The following is a 15707-nucleotide window of genomic DNA, read 5'->3' as shown; positions in this document are numbered from 1 at the left end:
TGAGTTTCCATGATCTATCTTAAGGAACAGCTTGATTTCTTTTCCCAATCTGTTACAGTTTGAACATTAGCTCCTTTGGCCAACCATACTAATAGAGGAAGACTTTTGTCAAATTAACCACACACTCAACATTCAATAGAACCAGAACTGATCAATGCCAGAATATATATCATCCTTTAAGCCCATGAGGGATGGAAAGAAATTAAGAGAGTACAATTATAAAGACATGATGGGGGGAGAGGGGGGGGACGGCAGCTGGGTAGCTCAGTGGATTGAGAGCCAGGCCTAGAGACGGGAGGTCCTGGGTTCAAATCTGATCTCAGACACTTCCCAGTTGTGTGACCCTGGGCAAGTCACTTGACCCCCATTGCCTAGCCCTTACCACTCTTCTGCCTTGGAGCCAATACACAGTATTGACTCCAAGACGGAAGGTAAGGGTTTAAAAAAAAAAGATGATGGAAAACAATTCAGATGAGGAGGAAAAAGGGTCAGAGAGAGAGTGCCTCTTAAACACACAGCCACAAAAGAGCCTTGTGACCCAAGAGATGGCAGCTGATTGACCCAAGAGCCAAAGAATTCTCAAGAAGAGATCAATGTTGCACCAAGAGGGAAGAATTTTAGATGGTGCTGAGTTTCCTCGCCCTGGAGCTGAAGAAGCCTCAAAGAAATGAGCCACAATATAGAGAAGCAAATCTCAACCCTGCTTGTCTGTTACCAAAAGGAAAGTACCAGAGAGAACAACAGTGGAATTCCCAGGAAGAGTTCCTAGATCTAGACTCTTGAGGGGAAGAGGCACAAATATGTGACGTTGGGCCTGAAGGAACCTGAACCTAGAGAAGCAAACCTTGATATCCTCCATCTGGACCAACATATGAATGCAATGCACACCCTGCCTCATCTCTGGCTCTTTCAATTAAATTGGGGAGGAAAGTCAATTTTTGGTTAAATGCAAGTTCTCTCTGTATTAAGATATCGTTACATACAATGCCTGACTTTTTAAAGAGAGCAGTTAGTGATCTGTCTCTGAAACAAGACATTTATTCAAACCCACCTTTTGTGGGGCTGGAATTAATAAATTAATTATTCAGTTGATGATTAATGAGCAAAAATCCCTGATTTTTAGAAAACAGTACTTGGCTTTTAACATCTCAGCTTTTTAACGCTATCTGATAATGTGAGATCTTGAGTCTTCTAAGCCTTTATAACATCATAAAAGTCATTAAAACTTTGAACAGGAAGGCTTCTTCCATTGATGGCCATCATAGGAAGACAAGGTCTGCTACATACAACTACACATGCCAACAAGGAAAGAGTAACCATCAGACCTTGTTTCCAAGAAGGCTCAGCTCAGTGCCACCATTCTCCAATTAAACTATCCCTAGACCTCTCCTCTAGTCAAAAGTGAATTTCCTGGCATAACCATTTTTTAAAATAAAAACCTTTACCTTCTGTCTTTGAATCAATACTAAACAACAGTTCCTAATCAGAAGAGCGGTAAGGGCTAGGCAACTGGGTTTAAATGACTTGTCCAAGGTCACACAGCTAGGAAGTATCTGAGGCCAGATTTGAACCTAGAACCTCCCATATCCAGGCCTGGCTTTCTATCCACTGAGCCATGTAGCTACTCCAAGAATTAGTTTCTAATCATTATTTTAATGCAATTTTTAATTAATTTAAATTAATTAAATTAATGCAAAATAAAATGGAAGGTCACTGAGGACAAAGAATGTTGGGTTTGTGTTTTTATATATCCAGTGCCTTTCACACAGTTTGCATTTAATAAATGTGTTGAAATCAATCAAGAAACATTTGTTAAGCACTTGATGTTACCAGTCACTGTGTTTGACCTTAAGAATACAAAACCAAAAGTAAAAATGTCCCTGCCATCAAGGAGCTCCCATTCTAGAACATACTTCAATGCAAAGTAATATTGGAAGACTGAAAAGACACTAGGAGGAGGTCAGGAAAGGCTTCACATAGGAAGTGGTGCTTATGCAGAGCTTTCAAGGAAATAAGGGATTCTAAGAAGCAGAAGTGAGCAATGGGTATATTCTTGGCAGGAGGCACGGGGTAGGCAAAGGCATGAAGATGGGAAATGGAGTGTCATATGTGAAGAACACAAGAAGGAAAGTCTGGCTGAACCAAAGAGAGGTGAGTGTCACCTTTTCATCAGAGACTAGGGTAAAAAGGGAGAATAGGGAAAATATCAAGAGACTCTGAGATATAAAAAAGAGGAAAAGAAGCTCAGGGCAAATAAGAATAATACTTAACATTCATATGGGTTAGGCACTGTGCTCAGCACATTACAAATACTAACTAAGGTATATCTATGAAAGCAGCTAGATGGCACCAAAGTGCCTGGAGTCAGGAAATCTTGAATTCAAATCCAGTATTGTTTTCTAGCTGTGTGACACTGGGAAAATCACTTAACCCCATTTGCCTCAGTTTCTTCATTTCTAACATGAGCTGGAGAAGGAAATGGCAAACCATTCCAGTATCTTTGCTGAGAAAACCCCAAAAGGGGTTAGAAAGAGTCAGATATGACTGAAAGAATCCAACAACAACAAAACGGGGATATCTACATCACATGACTATTGGGAGGACTGAATTAGATCATATCTGTAGAGCAATTAGCACAGTGCCTAGCATATAGTGGGCACTACATAAATGTCATTATTATTACTAAGGAAAGGGGGATGCCCATAGGATGAATAGGACACTACCCAAGGAAGATAACTAACAAAAGAGGGAAGGCACAGCTGGTCTCCATCTTCTTTCTCTATAAAAGGATTATGATCATTAGATGGGTAAAAACAGAACCCAACAAAGAACTGAGGACAGAATACTCAAGATAAGTAAGGGCAGAATAAGAAAATGCTCAGCAACTTGAATTCAAATCCCTGGTCCAGCTGCCAGGGGACTTAAAGAACTGACAGTCTGAGTGATTACTAAGCCACTGTTCACAATCCTAAAAACTGTTAAAGGAACAAAGAGGTACCACAAGAATGGAGGACAGATGTACCCATTTCTCATCTCCTTGGTTATGGGAAGCAAAATCAACCACATTCACTTCCCCGACACAATTGTTACTAGGATTTTATTCTTTTCTTTTTTCCAATTTGAGGGGAGAGAGGCAGGAGGAGACCTAGTGATAGGATTGTACTACTCTCCCCCCTCAAAAAAAAAAGAAAGAAAGAAAAGAGGATCAGTGAATCACTTTTTTAATACACAAAAGTAATCAGAAGAAATCCCAGAAGGAATTATGACAAGCAGGATGGCCCTGAAAGCCACACGATGAATTTATTAGGTACTTCAAAGGAAAGCAAACTGTCCAATACAGAGATTTGTAATCCCATGCATAATCCTCTTTCTCGATTTCTGCTTTGTATGTGGAAATACTCATCATATTTGATCTTCTTTAAATCTAGAATTTTCTTCAAAAGAAAGAGTTAAAACAAAGACAAAGGAAAAAAGAACTGGCCATGCCAGACTAACCTTATTTCCATTTTTGACAAGGTTAGTAGGCTAATGGAGCAGAGGAAGAGAGGCAGGCTGGAGGAGTACAAAAGAGCCAGCCTCTAAGGATGGACCTACTGGGGGCAAGGCCATTCTCTTACATAGCATGTCTGGACACAGATCTCACAGAGTCCTTAGGAGATTTTTCTAAGACCCTAAGTTGCAAAACAATTACTTTTCTCCGTTAAAAAAAAGGAATTTCCTTACCAGAAGCCCCTCACAGTCCCAGACCAAAAACAAAAGTCAGAGGAATGTTACAGATATCACTGACCTAGATTTCAGCAACACATTAGGACAGCTAGGTGGTGCGGTGGATAAAATACCAATGGAGTCAGGAAGATTCATATTTCTGAGTTCAAATTCTAGTCTCAGACATTCACTAGCTGTGCAACCCTGGGCAAGCCATTTAACCCCATTTGCCTCGGTTTCCTCATCTGTAAAAAAATGATCTGGAGAAGGAAATGGCAAAGCACTCCAGTATCTTTACCAAGAAAACCCCAAATGGAGTCAGAAAGAGTTGAATATGACTGAACAATTCAGAAACATTAAGTAAGGCCATATTCTTCCAGGAAAGATGGAAAGACAGAAGCAAAAACAGTATGATTAAGAAATTTCAGAATTGGTCAAAAAGATAGAGTAAAAAAACAAACATTAATGTTCCAATATTGGCTTGGAAGGAGGTCTGCAGTGAAGTGTCCCAGGGATTGCACATGGCCCTCCCTGTGCAAGTTAACATTTTATCAAGGACTTTCACTGAACTCTTAATCTTCTCTAATAATATTAAATTTAGTAGACATGAATGTAAAATTTCACCTTTGGGGTCAGAAAATAAACTCTATAAGTACAAGGTGAAGGAGCCATGGTTGGGAAAGGTTTATTTGAAAATGGAAATCTTGGGGCTTTGATGGAGTCTAAGTTCAAGACGAGTCCACAGTGTGGGACATGGATCAGGAGATCATAGGCCTAGAGCCAGAGGAACTGTAGAGTCATCGAATCCATCACCTCTTTTTAGAGATGAAGAAACTGACACCCAGAGAGGGGAAGAGATTTGCCCAGTCACTCAGGTAATGTGGTAGCAGAACCAAGATTTGAACCCAGGTCCTCTGACTCCAACTCCAGCTCCCTTTCTACTCCTCCACACTGCTAATTAATCAATCAAACATCTTTAATTAAATGCCTACAGGTAAGTGGTACAACATATAGAGAGCCAGGCCTAGAGTCAGGAGGGTTCAAATCCAGTTCAAATCCAGTCTAAGCCTAGCTATGTGACCCTGGGCAAGTCACTTAATTCCATTTGCCTCAGTTTCCTCATCTGTAAGATGAACTGGAGAAGGAAATGGCAAACTACACTAATATATTTACCAAGAAAACCCAAACAGGGTCATGAAGAGTCAGACACCTGAAAATGACTAAACAACAATTGCATAATGTGTTGGGTTCTGTGGATACAAATGCAAAAGGAAGGCAGTCCCTCCCCTTAAGGAGCTTACATAAGGGGGGGGGGGGGTGTCACAACATGTTCATAGATACACAAATGCAGGATACATAGTGATGGGGTAAGAATGGGGTACTAACAACCAGGGAATCCTGGGAAGAGGAAACAGGAAAAATCCTGTGAAGGTGACAACCTTGGAGCTGAGTCTTCCAAAAGGTGGAGGTGGAGAGAGAGAAGGCTCTGAACACAGTCTGGGCAAAGGCAGAGGAGAAAGAAATGAACTATCATGAATTTTTGAGAAATCAGGAGGTGGCAGGCTCATCACACCATCCTTGCCCGCACCACTGATGTATCCTTGCCCACATCTACTATAAGTGCAGGGGGCAACATATCTTAGGAAGAACACTAATAAGCTAGTGAGTGTCTAGCCAGGTGCAAACAAGTTTAGAAAAGAATAAAAAAAGAATTCAGGATGATAGAAGGCCTCAAGTTTATACCATGGAAGAATCAGCCAAAAGAATGAGGACTGTAGCCAGAAGCATGAATATCATCTTCAAATATCTGAAAGAGTAGCCTTGAGAAGCAAGAACAATGGGCCAGGGGCAGCCAAGTGGCACAGTGGATAGAGCTCTGGGCCTGGAGGAGGGAGGACCTGGATCTGGCCTCAGATATTTCCTATCTGTATGGTGCTGGGTGAGACATTGACCCTATTCCCTTGCCCTTGCCACTCTTCTGTCTTAGAATTAATTAATGCTGAAAGAGAAGATAAGGGTTAAACAAACAAATGAACAAACAAGCAATGGGCCCAAGATGGAAGGAGAAAATATAGGATGGATATCAGGGAAATGTTCCCAGCAATCAGAGCTATCTCTCATATGGAATGTGCCTCGGAAGCAGAAGGCCTCCACGCTTCTTATAGCCAAGCCTGGGTGTGCCCTTTTCAGGTGGGCTGTAAAGAGATAAGACTTGACCAAGAAGACCTCCGAGGTTCCTTCCTGAGCAGAGGGATCAGCATATAACATTCACACGTGCACATAGTCTTCTCCACGACTCTGAGCAGATAACAAGCATTGCCATGTCAGAGGAAATAGCCTTAATTACCCTTAATCACCTCTGACCTTCAAGATTAGTGAAGTCATTACAGGAAAGTTCTAAGTCTTCTGTGGCCTCACTGTGACTCTCAGACCTAAATGCAGTCAGAGATAAGCGCCATTTGTTAAAGGCAGCATCTGTCAAAAAGGCAAGAAGGAACCTAGCCACAGGCCTGGGGCTACTAAGAGTCCCAGCACCAGAAGACCAGGATGATGCCTTCAAAGTCACAGCCGCCCTAGCTCCAGTCACTTACACATAATTATTTGTTCAAGAGAAGACACAAATAATCACAAAAGAAGGGAAACCAATCCTCTAGCGAGGGTGGAGGCTAACAGATGGTCTGAGCGCTGTGTAAGCATCCCTGAAGGATAAGACCCCAAAGAAGGCCTCCGGCATGGTGCAGACACGCTCTGTGGAGGCTTTCTGGAATGATGGAGACGAGACATACCCAAGATGAGACAAAGAGAAGGCATGGTTGGGCCGTATCTGCACTAACGGAAAGCAACCCCCACAGAAAAAAACGAAGAAACATTGATGTATTAAAGGAAGAATTCTCAGTGAAATCCTACCTCCTATAAGCAGGTGCTTCAGTCAATGGGAAACAGCTACTAGAATCGTCCTACTGTTCAGTCATTTTCAGTCATGTCCGACTCTCCATGACCGCATTTGGGATTTTCTTGGCAAATATCTTGGAGTCATTTGCATCTCCTTCTCCAGTTCATTTGACAGATGAGGAAACCAAGGCAAACAGGGTTTTAAGTACCATGCCCCTGGGCACACAACTAGTATAAGCATCTGGATTTGAACTCAGATCTTCCTGACTCCAAACATAGTACTCTATCAACTGTACCACCTAACCTGCCCAAGAACTATCTTAGTGACTGGATAAAGTCTCTCTGCTGAAATAAAGCCATCCAAATGAGAAGACCACAAGACTGGGGATTAGGAGGAAGGCCAAGCTATACTCCAGGCTCTATGATTTTCAAGTCACATCATCTCTCCAGACCTCAGTTTCCTTATATGGAAAATGAAGAGGAAGCAGTTAGGTGGCCCCATAGATTGAGAGTCAGACTTAGAGATGGGACGGAGGTCCTGGGTTCAACTATGGTCTCATCACAGCCTGTGTCACCTTGGGCAACCTCCACTGCCTAGCCCTTACCGCTCTTCTGCCTTGGAATCAAAACACAGTATTGATTCTAAGAAAGAAGGTAGGGGGCTAAATAAAAGGCAGAAAGAAAATGAAGGGATACCCTCTGAGGTCCTGTCTAATTCTAATCTAAATATAAAATTTCATTAGCCAAGAAACCTTTATGAAGTGCCTACCAAGTAGAGAGAATGTCAAGCTAAGCACTGTGAGGGATACAAAATGCAGGGAAAACAAAAAATCCCTCCAATTAAGTAAGAATCACAGAATTTAAGTATTTAGGAGGTCATCCAGTCCAACCAGTGCATGAATGCTGGCTCCACTATAGCCCACCGATACAAGTAGTCACGCAGTCTCCGCCTGTAGAGCTCCATCTTCTCAGGACACCCCAGAATATCTCTAGCCAACTCCTCTTTGTAAAAACGTGTTCCAGAGATCAAGTCTCGGTGGGCATCTGTGGTATTCCATCCATTGTTCTAGACTCTGGCCTCTGGGGCCAGAGAACAAGACTCATCTCTCTCCCATATACCTAAAGATAGCTATGATATCCCCTCCAGCCCACTCTTCCAGAGTAAACTCCCCTAGTTCATTCAAATTAAAGTTTATATGACCTAGATCCAAGGCCATTACCAAGATGGGCAGCACAGTGGATAGAGGCTGGGCCTGGAGCCAGGAAAATCCAAATCCCAAACCAGCCTCAGACATTTACTAGCTGAGTAACCCTGGCCAAGTCCCTTTCCTGCTGTCTGCCTCAGTTTCCTCACCTGTAAAACGATGACAAGAACAGCACCTACTTTGGAGGGTTGTTGTGAAGATCAGGCAAGATGATGTTCATAAAATGCTTAGAACAGAGCCTGGCACATAGTAGACATTTTTTAAAATAATTATTCTCTTTCTCCATATCCTGACTGCTCTCCTCTAAATTCTCCATGTCTTACCAATGCCTTCTTTAAACTGTGTTACAGAGAACTGAACATGCTCCTGCAGATGAGATATGATGAGGGCAGAGGGCAGTGGGATAAGCACCCCCTTATTTCAGGACTCCAATTCTCAATGCAGTCCAAGAATGCATTAGCTCCTATGGCTACTACGCCACATTACAAATTCATGTTGAGTTTGTGGGCCACTAAAACCTTCAGATCTTTCTCAGATCAACTGTCCTCTGACCATTCTCTCCATTTCACCTTTGGGAAGTTGACTTTTGGTACCAAATTGTAAGCTTTTATCATCTTTCCAACCAAATTTCATCTGATTAGACTCTCAAATCCTCTCGCCTGGCTAGAGCTTTCTGCATCCTGACCGTCATCTCATAAGGAGATAAAGAACATGCAGAGATAACAGTAAGACACAGAGCACACGCTAAGTGCATCAGAGAAGTATAAAACCATGCCCTACGTGTGCTGCCCACAGCAACTGGCTATGAAGCCTGAGAGTTGGACCCTGGGGGGGATGGGCCTATCTTTTTGGAGAGAGGTCCCTCTGGACCCAGGCTGTTGGGGGCTTTGCTCAGTGGAGACACCTCTGCCAACAAAGGCACCCTGCCCCAAGCTCTCCCACACAACCCCCCCCCACCACCAGAAAGGTTCCATATTTAGTGTGCCTTTACCATCCCAGGGTTCTACCTCATTGAAGACAATCCGGAGCTGCTGTCCCGCCACGGACTTCAAGGACTTTGTTGCACTTTTCCATGTTCTCCCAAAGAAGTGGCGATAGGTAACATCAAAGAAGGTGACCCGGAGATGGTATTCCACACCCGACAGCACCTCCAGCACCCTCTGGGAGACAAAAGGCACAAGATACCCTGTAGGTGCTTCTGAGTTCCAGAGTACAGTCCAGCTGACACTAGTATCCTTCCAGTGTGACCCAGTCATGGTTCCTAGGGAAACCAAGGCCTATCCCTCATTTAGGGATAACCAGTGAGAGAACCAAAGGAAGAGCCAGGGGGTCTCAATGGATCCCTTTAGTTTATAGATTTATAGTGAGCTGGTTCATGGACTTTGGTCATCTTCTGCACACTTTTGTTACTAGTTACTAAAATGCCTAACGAGAGAGGAAAGGTATAAAAAAGAAATCTAAAAGAGAAGAGGTCTTGGTCTTGTTTTCCAACCTCTGGGCCAAATAATTTTCTTACTCCACAGGAAACCTATTTAAACAACATACTTCTTTGGAAGAATCTTTCAATTTTAAATTTTGGTCTAGTGAAAAGAGCCATGTATCAGGAGTCAGAATAGAGCAGTTCAGTTCAGTTATAACCCTTGTAGCCTAGGGCCCATTACTTCATTTCTATGTGCCTTAGCTACTATCTCTATGAAATAATGGGAGGAAGGCCTATCAAGGTCTCTGCCGGGCCTAAATCTGCTATTCAATAAGTCTAAAGCCCTATAAAAAGAATTCACAAATGACTCTCCCAAATTAGAGAAGCACTTTAATTTATTATTAATTTAATTTAATAATTAAATTCTTTGAATGAATTTTAAAATGTTCAAAGAGACTGTAATCAAATTAAACTTAATGAAAATGATAAATGGAGTAGAGGACAGAACCCCAAGCCTAGAGTCAAGAACACTTGAATTCATCAACTATGTAGCACAGTATATAGAACACTAGGCCTGGAGTCAGGAGGACCTGGATCCAAATTTGGCTTCATATTCTTCCTGACTGTGTGACACTGAGCAAGTCACTTAACCCCAGTTGCCTAGCCCTTGATACTCTTGTGTCTTAGAACTGATATTAGTACAGAAGATAAGGGTCTCAAAAAAAAAAAAAAGACCTGAATTCAAAACCAGACTCTGATATTCTATAGCGATGAGACACTGAGTAAATCATTTAACCTTCGTCAGCCTAAGTTTTCTCACTATAAAATGGAAATGAAAACAGTACTTACCTGACAGTGTTGTTGTATGGGTCAAATGAGGTAATATTTGTAAAAGTGCCTGGCATGTATAGTAGGCACTATGTAAATTATTATCCCCTTCCCTTCATATCTCTAAGGAAGGACTCCCTAGAAATTATTAATAAAGTTATCATGAGGGTCAAAAATGAATATGTAGGGACAGTTAAGTAGCACAGTGGAGAGAGCACCAGGCATAGAGACAGGAAGTCCTGGGTTCAAAACTGGCCTCAGATACTTCCTAGCTATGTGACCCTGAACAAGTCACTTAATCCTAATTGCCTAGTCCTTACCACTCTTTTGCTTTGGAACCGCTACTTAGTATAGATTCTAAGATGGAAGGTAAGGGTTAAAAAAAAAAACAACACATAACAGCTTCCACATTTAGCCTGAAGTCAGAACCACTGTCACAGCCAGCAAATGAGGAGCTGTCAGAAGCTGACCCTGCTTTACTTTATGTCATTCTTTGGTAAGCCACTAGGTTCACACAGAACGACTATCTAAATTAGGCTCCTTTTTTATCATGTCTCTTTAGCCTCCTAGTAGCTATCCCACTTATTCTCCATCCCCCACCATCCTCAACCCCTACAAAATGATGCTGCTGCTCCAGAATGAATATCATGGCACATTTTAGGGACTCTGAGTCCCCATTAAACAGAATGTACATAAAATCTCCATCATATTAGCAAGAGAGAACAGCACAGATTACATAGAGATCTGAAAAAAAGAATCTCTTGAGTCCAGAGTGAAAAACACCACAGAAATCTCAGGGGAGGTCAGGGAATGGCCAATATCGTACCCTGTTCTGCCATCCCCTGGCCCCACTAGCAGGAGCTCTGCCTGGTTAGATAATCCAAACCATGTGGGATATGAATGTCAGAAGATGAAAAAAAAAATCTCTCGCAGAGGCTCTTTGTCAGCTGAAGGACATCTGTCAGAATGAGAGCAACAGAACTAGCCCTGCTTGAGTCTGGGAAAACACTGAAGGAATGAAAGAAAAAAGGGCTTTTGATATGAACACTAATAAGGCTGACAGGAGGCCTAACAGCTTTGTACTGTTCCATCCTTAATTAAGAGACATGAAAAGGCCAGCTTGACGGAAGCAGTACGAGTAGTCTGTCGTCTCTTAAAAACAACCTGGTTCGGGGGCATCTGGGTGGCTCAGTGGATTGAGAGTCAGGCCTAGAGATGGGAGGTCCTAGATTCAAATCTAGCCTCAGATACTTCCCAGCTGTGTGACCCTGGGCAAGTCACTTGACCCCCATTGCCTAGCCCTTACCACTCTTCTGCCTTGGAGCCAATACACAGTATTGACTCCAAGACGGAAGGTAAGGGTTAAAAAAAAAAACCTGGTTCAATAAACTGGGTGGGGGGGGGGGATAGGATCTGTGGGTGGTAGACTTATATGTACGTGTGCCCATATGTGTGTGTGCTCATATATGTGCCTATTTTTGAAAGCTCTATGATTTCTGTTGGTGGAACCATTCTGGAGAGCAATATGGAACCAAACCCAAGGGCCATACAACTATGCATACCCTTCAACCCAGCAATACCCCTACTGGGTCTGTATCCCAAAGAGACCAGAGGTAGGGGGAAAGGACCTACCTGGACCAAAATCTTTTTATCAGCTCTTTTTGTAGTGACAAAGAATTAGAAACCGAGGGGATGTCCATCAATTAGAAAATGGCTGAACAAGGTATGGTGTATGGTTGTAATGGAATACTATTGTGCCAAAAGAAATGATAAATAGAAGAAGATCAGAAAACTGGAAAGACTTACATAAAGTGAAGTAAGTGGGACCAGAAGAATAATGTATAAAGTAATAGAAATGTGAAGGGCTAAACCATTACCAGTAAAGCAAGTTTCCAAGATAATCACAACAGACTCAGGTTGAAAATTGTCTCCACAGGCAAAGGAAAAACTGTTGGGGTCTGAGTGCAGATCAAAGCACACCACCTTCCACTTTATTTCCTTCAGGAGTTTTTTTTTTAATTATATGTGATTCCTATAACAGCATGAGTGATAGGAAAATACAGATTGCACAAAAGCACTAGTATAATCTGTATCAGACCATTTACTGCCTCAGGGAAGAAGGGAGAGGGATAGAGGGAGAAAATCTGAATCCTAAAATGTCAGAAAACAACTAGCAAAAACTGCTTCTATAGACAAGCGAGTCAATAAATAAATAAATGATTAAAAAACCACTTGTAGAAAGAAAAAAGAAAGTTCTCGTTTCACAAAGTGCTGAAGTGCCCAACTGAGGGGTGGTCATTCTGTCTCGGAGCATGCCCAGGACCCAAGGCCATGACAAGAGAGTAAGCTGAAACTGATGTGTTGACTAGAAATCTAATTCCAGCGGAAGCTGCACATGTTGACAACAAACAGCATGTTTCTTTACCGGCTTGATCTGTAGTCCCTCGAGCCACTTCAGGACACACTGAAATGCCTTTGACTCCTTCAAAAGTTGACGCCCTCTCTGCGGGTGTGGCGGGATGAAGACATTTTGTAGGAATGTTTGGTGCCACTCAGTCATCCTTCCAGTTCCTGGATCCCTTCTGTCTTTGGATTACCTGTGCCATCCATGTCAAAGGAAGAGTAGGCAAAATTATGGCAGCAATGAGATTATCTTAATGCTCAAAAATTCCCAAGCTTAGAGTTAGAATTAGGGCAAGGGTTAGGCTCAGTAGATAGCCAAGCCTGGAATTGGGAGGACCTGGGTTCAAATATAGCCTCAGACACTTTCCTGTTCTTGCTACCTTTATTTTAAGTCACATATTTCTCTGCTGACTGGTTTTTCTCTTCTAAAACATGACACAGCTTGAATTTGCTCATATGCCCCTTTCTCCCCACAATAAACCACATCACAGCTATATGGCTGGTCTTCAGATTATTTGGATTCTTTAAGAAACTGCAATATTTCATTATTCCAGTATCAAAACATCACCAGGAGAGTATCGGTGTAAAAAAAGGGACTTTAGGAGGTGGGATAGCTAGGTGACCCGGTGGATAATCATGCCTAGAGTCAAGAGGTCCTGGGTTCTAATTTGACCTCAGACACTTCCTAGCTGTGTGACCCTGGGCAAGTCACTTAACCCCCAATGCATAGCCCTTATCTCTCTTCTGCCTTGGAATGAATACACAGTATCAATTCTAAGACAGAAGGTAAGGGTTTTAAAAAAAAAGGTGGAATTTTGTTTCATGTACAGATACATATAAATGTTGATAAGAAAAAATTTTAAGGTATAAAAAAAGTACATCATGCTAAGGGGACAGACTAGTGGGGAGTCAATCAGTCAACAAGGATTTTCAGGTTCCTACTATGTACCAGGCACTATGCTAAGTCTTAGGGATACAAGGAAAGGCCAAAAGGGCCCCTGGCCTCAGGAGCTCACAGTCTCATGGGAGAGATAGGATATAAACGAATAGATATATACAAGAAATACACAGGATAAAATGGAGATTAACCCAGAGGTGGGGGGAGGAGGATAGGGAAAACCACCTACAGAAGTTGGGATTAGAATGAAAAAAAAAAGAAAGAAAGAAATCCTGAAAAATAAATAAGTGGGTGAGGTGAGGGAGTAGAGCATTCCAGAACTGCCAGTGCAAAAGACCCAAGGCTGAGGAGTGACAAGGCCACCATTAAAGGAACACAGAGTTCAGGAAAGGGAATGAGTGATAAGAAAGCTAAAAACGCAGGACGTAGCCTGGTCATGAAAAGCATTGAATGCCAAACAGAAGATTTTCTGTTTGATCCTAAAGACAATAGGAAGCCAGTAGAGCTCACTAAGCTAGGAGTGACATGGCCAAATTTATTAAGGCAGCTAAGAAGTGCAGTGGGTGGAGTCTGAAAGATCCAAGTTCAAATACAGCCTCAGACACTTACCAGCTGTGTGACTCTGAGCAAGTCACTTCACCTTTGTCTGCCTCAGTTTCTTCAACTGTAAAATGGAAATAATAAGAGCTTTGTGGGATTGTTGTGAGGATCAAACAAGTTACCTGTAAAATGTTTAGCACAGTGTCTGGAACATAGAAGGTGCAATATAAATGCTAGCTATTATTGTTGTTGTTAATATTATTATTACTTTTATGTCTTGGAAAAATCACGTTGGTAGTTGGATAGAGGATAAAATGGAGCTGGGACAGGCTTGAGCACACACAAAATAGAGTCTTTATGTGTTTATGGACAGCCCCATCTTCAAATATAAAAAGATGGTCAAAAGAGAGGGATCACTCACTTTCTAGTATAAATTCCAGGAAAATGGGTCATAAAGCATTATATTTAAAAGAATCCCACTTTCTAAATGCTACTTATACAGAACCTGGCTGATGCTATGCTGTTGGCTTAGCTTTATTAAAAATACTCCTTTTCCCTTTTAAAAAAAATTCTTTGTTATACAAGATGGTTCTCTGCATGCGAGAAATATAATAGGAAAAGAAAAAATAATCATCGTATTTTTTAAAGGATCCCATTTCCTTATAGGCTTCCATTATAAACTTAGAAAATCTTCGCAACAAAATAAATTCCCCAATAACTTAATGCTTCTCAAGAGTTAGGAGAATTTTTGATTCTTCTTCTTTTTCCAGTATTTCCCTAACCCCAAGACAGGATTTCTCTTCCTTTATCCTTATATCCTTATATATGGCTGTCCCTTATCACCAGTTCCTCTAACCCAGCAGATTTTCTTCTTTTTCTGAAATCTTGATTCCCAAAACCTTATTCATCTCCCACCATCCCACAAATCTAGCTCCGGTCCTCCAGATGACTGTTGTACCTAAATATATAGGTTGCAATGTCACTTTTTACCAATAGGTCTCACTACCAAATACAGGACATAGTCTGGCCAAAATAACTTCTTAAATTTGAATTAAACCCAGAAGGGACAAACCCTTTCATTTTCTATTGTTAAAATTTATTTTTATTTTATTGTATTCCCCCCAATAACATATAAAAACAGTTTCCAACTTTTTTTAAAGAATTTTGAGTCATAAGTTCTCTCCTTCCCTTTCTCCCCCCATACTAATGACAAGCAATCTGATATAGATGTTACATATATCATCATATAAAACATAAACATTTTTCAATATCAATTCTTTGGTGGAAAGAAACTCCAAAAAAATTAAGAAAGTTAAAAAAAGCTCACTTTAGTCTGGATTCAGACTCCATTAATTCTTTCTCTAGAAGAAGATGGCATTTTTTATAATCAGTTCTTTAGGACTGTTTTAGATCATTGTACTGCTAAGAATAGTTAAGTTATTTGCAGTAGTTTATTGTATAGTATTCCTTCCACTATGTACAATGTTCTCCTGGTTCTACTTACTTTACTCTGCTTCAGTTCATGTAAGTCTTTTTTAGTTGTTTTGGGGTTTTTTTGAGCTCCACCTGCTCGTCATTTCTTACAACACAATAATACTCCATTAAAATCATGCACTATAACTTATTCAGCCACTCCCCAATTGAAAGATATCTTCTCACTCTCAAATTCTTGGCCCCAACAAAAAGAGCTACTCTACATATTTTGTACATATAGGCCCTTCCCCTTTTTCAACCCTCTCATTTAAAAGATGAGAAAACAAATGATTCAGCAAAGGAAAAGATGGGCTCAGAATCATGCTTTATCTTCAGTCACATG

The 15707-nt window shown here is 41.3% G+C and overlaps 1 protein-coding gene across 7 annotated transcripts in view; it reads right to left on the bottom strand.

The window, feature by feature from the left end:
- Positions 1–15707, bottom strand: part of NPHP4 (nephrocystin 4) — a 187610-nt gene that overhangs the window by 156640 nt on the left and 15263 nt on the right. For 4 of the 7 annotated variants that reach the window (XM_056795926.1, XM_056795929.1, XM_056795930.1 and 1 more), the window contains 3 exons: positions 13961–14015; positions 12476–12647; positions 8810–8962 (listed from right to left, as the gene is read on the bottom strand). In XM_056795926.1, coding sequence (XP_056651904.1) covers positions 8810–8962; positions 12476–12610 — 288 coding nt within the window. In that variant the 5' untranslated portion in view covers positions 12611–12647; positions 13961–14015. Of the gene's footprint in view, positions 1–8793; positions 8963–12475; positions 12648–13960; positions 14016–15707 lie in introns of those variants that run through there. The other 3 variants (XM_056795927.1, XM_007492081.3, XM_016422280.2) reach the window with 2 other exon arrangements.

Source organism: Monodelphis domestica, chromosome 4 (assembly GCF_027887165.1).
Source record: "Monodelphis domestica isolate mMonDom1 chromosome 4, mMonDom1.pri, whole genome shotgun sequence".
Classification (NCBI taxonomy): Eukaryota; Metazoa; Chordata; class Mammalia; order Didelphimorphia; family Didelphidae; genus Monodelphis; species Monodelphis domestica.
The sequence above is the reverse complement of the archived record's forward strand: the minus strand, read 5'-3'. Positions and strand labels throughout refer to the sequence as shown.